Here is an 8,547-nt window from a genome sequence, read left to right as displayed (position 1 = left end):
TGTATGTCATGCTATGTGGAGGACATGCTATTTGTATGTCATGCTATGTGGAGGACATGCTATGTGTATGTCATGCTAAGTGGAGGACATGCTATGTGTATGTCATGCTAAGTGGAGGACATGCTATGTGTATATAATATGTTAAGTGGAGAAAATGCTATTTGTATGCCATGCTATGTGGGGGACATGCTATTTGTATGTCATGCTATGTGGAAGACATGCTATTTGTATGACTTGCTAGTTTTATGTCATGCTATGTGGAGGAAATGCTATTTTTTTTTGCCATGCTATGTGGAGGACATGCTATTTGTATGCCATGCTATGTGGAGGACATGCTATGTGTATGTCATGCTATGTGAAGGACATGATATTTGTATGTCATGCTATGTGGAGGACATTCTATTTGTATGCCATGCTATGTGGAGGACATGCTATGTGTATGTCATGCTATGTGAAGGACATGATATTTGTATGTCATGCTATGTGGAGGACATGCTATGTATATGACATGTTGGAGGACATGCTATGTATATGACATGTTGGAGGACATGCTATGTATATGACATGTTGGAGGACATGCTATGTATATGACATGTTGGAGGACATGCTATGTATATGACATGTTGGAGGACATGCTATGTATATGACATGCTGTATGGAGGACATGCTATGTATATGACATGTTGGAGGACATGCTATGTATATGACACGTGGGATTGCAGCCACTTGTTGATGTCATTATGGGATGGGGAGGGATTCCCATTAGGTGATCAGACACTCACTGGAAGGAAGGATGGCTTTAATTTGAGTGGTGGGGGAGGGGAGGGAGGTCATTAGAGCAGCTGATAAAACTCATCACCTTCCCCAGCCATCATCATCATTCATTATCCGCTTCCTCCGTCCAGCATGTTCCCAGTGTTGGTGTTCGGGCTTCTGCTGGTGTCCTGTGCCGGTCAGGAGTTTGGAGAATACTGCCATGGATGGAGGGATCACTATAGAGGATGGCACCCCGGATTCCAGTGCCCGGAGCGCTATGACCCCCCGGAGGCCACCTACTGCTGCGGATCGTGTACTCTCCGCTATTGCTGTACGGCCAGCGAGTCCAGGCTGGAGCAGGGACTGTGTCCTAGCGAGGAAATGGACGAGGAGCCCGGGGAGCGATCCCCGCCACTACCCGCCACAGGTAAGTCCCTGCTTCTCCTACATGGACTTCTCCCGGACTTCATATACTGAAGCCTGCAGGCAAGGAGTTCAGCCGGGCTCCATAGACTCGGGGTTCTCCGGGCACACATGGGGGGCCTCAGCCTATGGAGAACCCCAAGTCTATGGAGCTCAGCTGGACTCCTTGTCTGCAGGGAAAGTTCTTAGTAGTGAGAAGTACATGCGGGATGTAACATTGTGCCATCTGATCCATGGAGGGAGGATCTGCCAGAAAAGTGGAAGTATTCCTTGCTGGTATTGAGCAGAGACGATGCTTCACTCAGATTAGGATGGGTGAGAGTTTAGTAGCTATTTCAGGGATTTCCCAGCATGCTCAGAAATCTAAGAGTTAATTTTGTTTTTGTCCCTTCAGAAAATGTGAACCCCATTCACACCTGAGCGTTTTCATGTGATTTAGAAGGGTTTCTTTGACCCTGTAGACCTGGGGTCTCCAAACTGTCTAAACAAAGGTGCCCTTCAGACTTTTGGGGGGCTGACTGTGGACAGTGGGAGCAGAGAATGCCCCATCATTGGTTTTGGTGGAAGGATTAGTGCCCTATTTTTGATCAATGGGAGGAATAGTTCCCCTATCCTTGGTGTCAGTTGTGGATGGAATAGTTCTCCGAGGGCTGGATCGAGGTCAGTTGTGGATGGAATAGGGCTCCAAGGGCTGGATTGAGGTCAGTTGTGGATGGAATAGTGCTCCAAGGGCTGGATCGAGGTCAGTTGTGGATGGAATAGTTCTCCAAGGGCTGGATTGAGGTCAGTTGTGGATGGAATAGTGCTCCAAGGGCTGGATTGAGGTCAGTTGTGGATGGAATAGTGCTCCAAGGGCTGGATCGAGGTCAGTTGTGGATGGAATAGTTCTCCAAGGGCTGGATTGAGGTTAGTTGTGGATGGAATAGTGCTCCAAGGGCTGGATTGAGGTTAGTTGTGGATGGAATAGGGCTCCAAGGGCTGGATTGAGGTCAGTTGTGGATGGAATAGTGCTCCAAGGGCTGGATCGAGGTCAGTTGTGGATGGAATAGTGCTCCAAGGGCTGGATCGAGGTCAGTTGTGGATGGAATAGTGCTCCAAGGGCTGGATCGAGGTCAGTTGTGGATGGAATAGTGCTCCAAGGGCTGGATTGAGGTCAGTTGTGGATGGAATAGTGCTCCAAGGGCTGGATTGAGGTCAGTTGTGGATGGAATAGTGCTCCAAGGGCTGGATTGAGGTCAGTTGTGGATGGAATAGTTCTCCAAGGGCTGGATTGAGGTCAGTTGTGGATGGAATAGTTCTCCAAGGGCTGGATCGAGGTCAGTTGTGGATGGAATAGTGCTCCAAGGGCTGGATTGAGGTCAGTTGTGGATGGAATAGTTCTCCAAGGGCTGGATTGAGGTTAGTTGTGGATGGAATAGTTCTCCAAGGGCTGGATTGAGGTCAGTTGTGGATGGAATAGTGCTCCAAGGGCTGGATCAAGGTTAGTTGTGGATGGAATAGTGCTCCAAGGGCTGAATCGAGGAAAGCAAAGGGCTGCAGTTTGAAGATCACTGCGGTACACTTTTTAAATGGTAGCACATAGGGAACACCTGTTTAAATGCTTTATTTCTTTTTTTTTTTTTTCAGGCGCTCCTAAAGTCTATGGGGCCAAAAAAATGTTCCGTATAAGCTGACCCGAATATAAGCCGAGGCCTCTAATTTTACCAAAAAAAAAATGGGAAAACGTATTGACTTGAGTATAAGCCTAGGGTGGGAAATGCAGCCGCTACTGGACCCAACTAGACCACCACAAGACACAAAACAGGGGCTGCAGGCATGGTACAGGAGATGCAGGGCAGTGGGCATGGTATAGGCATGGCACAGGTGATTGTATAGGCATGGTACAGGTATGGCACAGGTCATGGCACAGTAGGAACGGGAAAGGCACAGGAGATGCAGTGCTGCGGGCATGGTACTGGAGAATGTCCTGTACCATGCCCGCAGCACTGCATGAGGAAATGCAGGGGCTGCAGAGGAGTCTCACTTACCTGTCGGTGAGACGCCTTACATTTAAAAATGGTGCCAACACGTCACCGCGCATGCGCCGCCGATACTCGGGAAAGCCCGTACACGTTCGGCTATTCCCGGGCAGACAGTGCATGCACGATGACATGTTTGCGCCGGGCAGCGCCATTTTTAAAAGTAAGTGAGCCAGTGACTCGAGTATAATCCGAGGGGGGCTTTTTCAGCATAAAAAAAAACCTGCTGAAAAACTCGGCTTGTACTCGAGTATATATGGTAATTCTACCCCAAAGAAGCTTCATGAAACAGGCTACAAGGGTCGCAGCGCTCAGGCGTGAACAGGCCATCCAAGAATAATGGAATTCTTCATTTTGAGTGTGGTTGCACTTTGAGAATCGCACACATTTAAACTTGCCACGTGTGAATCTGGGCTGATGCTGGCATTCGATCCATCTACAGGCACACTGCTTGTACAAAAGTTGATCACTCGATCGGCTTCTGTACAACCAGCCTGTTGGAAAATGTTTGCTCGATTGGTGCTGTCTGCTATTCTGTTTGAGGGGGGAAGTCTCCCCGCTGTCAGAATATCATACCTCCATGGGGGAATCAGTTTTTGTTCTTTTTATTTTAACCTGCTTGCTGAATGAAAGAAAATGAATCCTGTATAGTCAGCCTAATAGATTTCACTGTATAATCCTGTATGGTTAGTATTGGATGAGGCTGGACCATTACTGGGGGATCTGCTTGTCCTATAGCAGGCTTACTATTCCCATTGTTGCCATCACTATTCTTATTTAGAAATGTCTGTTAACCTGTTTTTACTTGTACAAACACTTAGTTAAAAGTTTTTTTTAATCTTATTTCTTATATATTTTTTTTTTTTTTTTTTAGTGCCCATCTACCTCCCCTTTCTCCTGGTTGGCAGTCTGTTCGTGACCTTTGTCATTGTGGGCTCACTTGTGGGGGTATGTTGCTGCAGATGTCTGAAACCTGAGGAAGGGACACCAATTGGTGCTCCTGCCCAACAAAGCCGACTCCTGGACACCGAAGCATCTACTGACACATCGAGACATTCCAGTTCTAGCTCCGCCTCTGCACCTCGTGGCTCCCTCGGCAACGGCCCTCCAAATCTTTGCTCTATGGGCACTGAAAATATGAATTTGTATATGAATATGTCCCAAGCTTTTCCCATCATGGCTTGTCCACCAAATGCTCAATTTATGCATCATGCAAGTACAGCACCACCTTTTCTACAACCGCCATTTATCAATTATGCTGTGCCAGCAGATCATGCTATACTAATGACCCCAGCTACTTACATTGATGCCAGGAACTGCTACCCACAGTCTACCAATAACTACCTTCCACTGAACCAGCATATTGACCCACCTGTGACAGATGAGGCAGCTAAGTGCTGAGCCTATATAGAGCATCTAGTCTCTGGTAGTAGACCAAAAACTACAGACAGTAGACTGGCTCTCCTTTAATATTTCAAAGACAGTTAGTTTTTGAGTATGAAATACCCAATTTTTTGGTCTGTTTTTCTCCAAAGACCATGACCTGAATGTCTCCCAGGTTTTTTATTTTTTTTATTATGTTTTTTTATGGCTTTTACACATTTATCTGACGTCTGAACTAGAAACTGACTTTCTGTTCGGGAGAATCGGCAATCAAGAGTAACTGTTTACATTTAAGCCAAGATTCCTCTTGGAATATTGACCAAAGGGCATCGTCCAAAGAAACCACTAAGCTTTATTTGAGAAACTTGCAAATAACATTTTTCTAAAGTATATCTAGAAAATTTTTAGGTTCTAAAACATATGTGGTGCTTTTTTAAGGGGGTTTTTATATTAAAAAATTGTTTTGGGTGGGATTGACTTACTGGAATGAAGGCAAATGAGAAGCTGGTCTGTTGCTGCTTGGGTGACTTTTTATGATGTACTTAGATTTCACTTTCTAATGGTTAACAGAACCCAGCAGGGAGATGCCAAGGTGCAGATGTGGTCCATAATTCATCTCCTCGCTAGTTCTTCACTTGAACAGTTTCCAAAAAACTGATAATAGCAACCAGTCAGTTTCTCTGTATTGTCTAACCTGCACTAGAAACCTGGAAAACAGTTTCACCCAAGGAGGGGTTCAGCCAGGTTTGGAGAATTTGTGTGTTTATTTTTTTTGTAAACCTTTAAGGGATATGGGAGCTGCCATTGAAAATGCTAGTTCCATATATATATATATATATATATATATATATATATATATATATATATATATATATATATATATATATATATATATATATATATATATAATTATTTTTTTTTTTTTTTTTTTTTTTTTATTTTCTATGCCACTCAATACTTGGACTAGCAGACCTTGGAATAAGAATGCAATCTTGGCTCCTTATCTTTACTGATAGTGTACTTTGAACATTAAGCCATTTTGCCTAGCACAACCTTAGGCAATTAGCATGAGAATGAAATTGGTTGACCAAAGTTTCCCCAAACCTGGCAGGGTTATTTAAATGTAACAGTCGTGTTTTGAAATGTTGATGTTTGAAATTGGTGCTTGTTAATGTTTTTAGAGTTCTATTTTACTTTGTAGGAAATAAAAGATGTCCTGCAGGGTACAGCAGGCCCCTCGGTGGATCTGGGGGCTACCTTAGTGCAGTAGTTTGCCTGTTTAAGGGGGTGCTCCAGTACTGAACCTGTACTACTTGGACAGAAGTCTGTAAAAGCCATAGAATCCAAACCAAAGTGCACTAATATAACTTTTTCCCCCTCTAGCGAATAGTTAAAACTACTGTCAGTTTAGTCCCGTCCACCCATTTTAGTGATGCAATAAGCAAGGGGAAATCCATTTTTTTTAAGCAGCCCAAAAGATTAGTTGTTTAGTCAGGAGGTTGAACAAAAACTGACTATTCCCTCCTACACACACACACACACACACACACACACACACACACACACACACACACACACACACACACACACACACACACACACACACACACACACACACACACACACACACACAGTGGATGGAGGAATCCTCCCTGCTGAGCTATAGTACGGACAGTGAGGAGACTTCCTTGCTGTCACAAAACACTGATCAGCATTGCAGGCTCTGGCCTGCAGCACTGACCGAGCAGGGAAAACTTGACATGGTGGTTGTATATATGTCGCTAGGTAGATGACTTCTGTGCCCATACATGGATCAGTCCCTGCTTAATTATGATCCAGTTGTCCCAAACCGTTCTCTATTGGATTTCTTAGAGTAGAACTACACTGGCTGTGAGCACCACAAACCAAAAATACTTTTGACTTTTTTAATATTCAAACTCCCACCCAATCCATCAATGTCTCCCATGCTTAATTTTGCTGAGAAATCACTTTGAGAAACAACCCCCCCCTCCTCCTAGTGTCTGGCTGTGGCCATCTTGATTAAGGGCAAATTCATGTAGCATTTTCCCATGGAATATATCTGCCCTTAGCTCAATGATGCTGGCAGGAAGCGTGCTTAACTGAGATCCCCCTACAACTTGGTGATTGGACATATTTTAATGCAGCTGAAAATGTCCTTACAGAACATGTTGGAGGGGGTTGGCCTCGGTTTTCCGCACCATCCGTTATAAGGATTAGTCTACACATAGATTGGGGAGGCAGGTGAAGGCAGCACGTGTATCTCAATGGTAGTGCAGCCATGCTGGATGTTGTATGTGGGTTTTTTTTTTTTTCTTATTTGCTTCTGGAAAAGGAGCGTGCTGTTTAACTTTCAATGTTGATTGCAATTTATTCTTGCTGTAAAAATAAACAGATTTTTGTCTGGTGGATTGTGTACACGTTATTTAATCTATTCAGGCTAATTTTGGGGTATTTTAAAAAGCAAAACCCAAATGGTCTCAGAAGGTAGTATTCGTGCCCTGTTGTGTTTTTTTTTTTTTACATTTCTTTGGGCCCATACACATGATCTAAAAAAATCATACAACAAAATTTTTTTTTTTTTTTTACTTGCACGTTGAAAATGGAGAGGTTATGAAAATGCCCATACTACAGAATAAAACCTCAGAAGTGGTGTATTTGTTTTGTATTTATGAACAACTGTAGTAAATAAACGAGAATCGTATGAGAAATATTTATGCTTGTCCTATCCAAAAATATCAAATGAACTGTTGTGATCGGCTCTGTACTAATGATCCAATTATCATACGATTGCTTTGAAAGTGGTAGTTTTTATTATGTCCAATTTTTGGATCGTGTGTATTGGGCAGGGGGATATAAGGGTGCATTAGAGTTTGTAATCTTGACCCCTTTTTAAAGAGGAATTTATATGCTAGTTGATAGGACTTCATAACTGTATACAGCCCATGTATTTTCTGTCTAATAGGACATGCCTCACTATATAATCCACCACTGGTAATGGCTCTGTTTCTGTATGGAGCTTTCATGTACCCTCTGTAACATAAGCATCTATATCAAAACCTTATGAGTTTGACTTGCAGAGTTCCATTAAAAAAAAAAGTATATGCATACTTTTTTTTAAATATTTGGTCATGTGGGTTTTTTTTTTTTTTTTCCTAATACATGAAACCAATAACTCCTTTTGTTGCCAGAGTGAGGTAAGGTGAAAATGAGCTTGTTCAACCCAGGTGCTTCCAAATTAAACCAGAGCCTACTTGTAGCCCCAAGGTTTACATGGAAGCAGCAGTCTTGTCCTGGGAGAACAATACAAATTGCTTGAGGTGCTAATGAACATTGGCTTTGCATTCTAAGGGATTATGCACAAGCTAATAGAAACTATTGAATGTGAGTGTACTACTTTCCAGGTACAATGGATGGTATTGTTGCATAAACCTAAAGCTGTAGAGAAGTAAATCTTCTTTAAATTCTAAAGATGGCTTTGTATGCTGTACACTACTAAAATGCAAATTGATCTCTCCAGATGGAGAGATTTTTTTTTTTCCCCCTAAAAGTCTGAGCTGCTGCCATAAAAATGCAGGGGTTTTTCAGATGGGTCATGTACATAAGGCCTAATGCCCCGTACACACGTGTAGATTATCTGAAGACTTTTGTCTTCAGATTTACCTTTTCTATGTAGTGCAAGGGCCTGCCTGATTGCATACAAATTGAAAGTGTTCAGGTTTGAACTTATATATGGTTTTGGTAAATCTAAAGGAAAGTTGAACAAGAAAATTGTATAGTGTATGGCCAGCCTACGTCTGCAGACAAGTCTTCAGATAATCTGCACGTGTGTATGGGGCATTAGTGGAGTAAATGATGGGCAACCAAGGGCCATTTTGAGAATGAAGGGAGAAAAACATTTTGTCAAAAGATATTAAAGAAAAAGGTATTTAAAGTGGAGTTCCGGCCT

General features: G+C 42.9%; 1 protein-coding gene across 1 annotated transcript; it reads left to right on the top strand.

Annotated features, from left to right (window-relative positions):
- Nucleotides 1-906: 906 nt before the first annotated feature.
- Nucleotides 907-4,598, top strand: LOC309560814 (protein shisa-1-like; the record flags this gene model as incomplete). The annotated part of the gene is made up of 2 exons (XM_082264490.1): nt 907-1,183; nt 4,072-4,598. The coding sequence occupies 2 exons, from the start codon at nt 907-909 to the stop codon at nt 4,596-4,598; spliced, it is 804 nt and encodes a 267-aa protein (XP_082120616.1).
- Between the last annotated feature and the right edge of the window lie 3,949 nt (nt 4,599-8,547).

This window comes from Pelophylax lessonae (genome assembly GCF_965119305.1).
Source record: "Pelophylax lessonae genome assembly, chromosome: 7".
Taxonomy (NCBI): Eukaryota; Metazoa; Chordata; class Amphibia; order Anura; family Ranidae; genus Pelophylax; species Pelophylax lessonae.
This window is presented reverse-complemented; position numbering and strand designations above follow the sequence as displayed.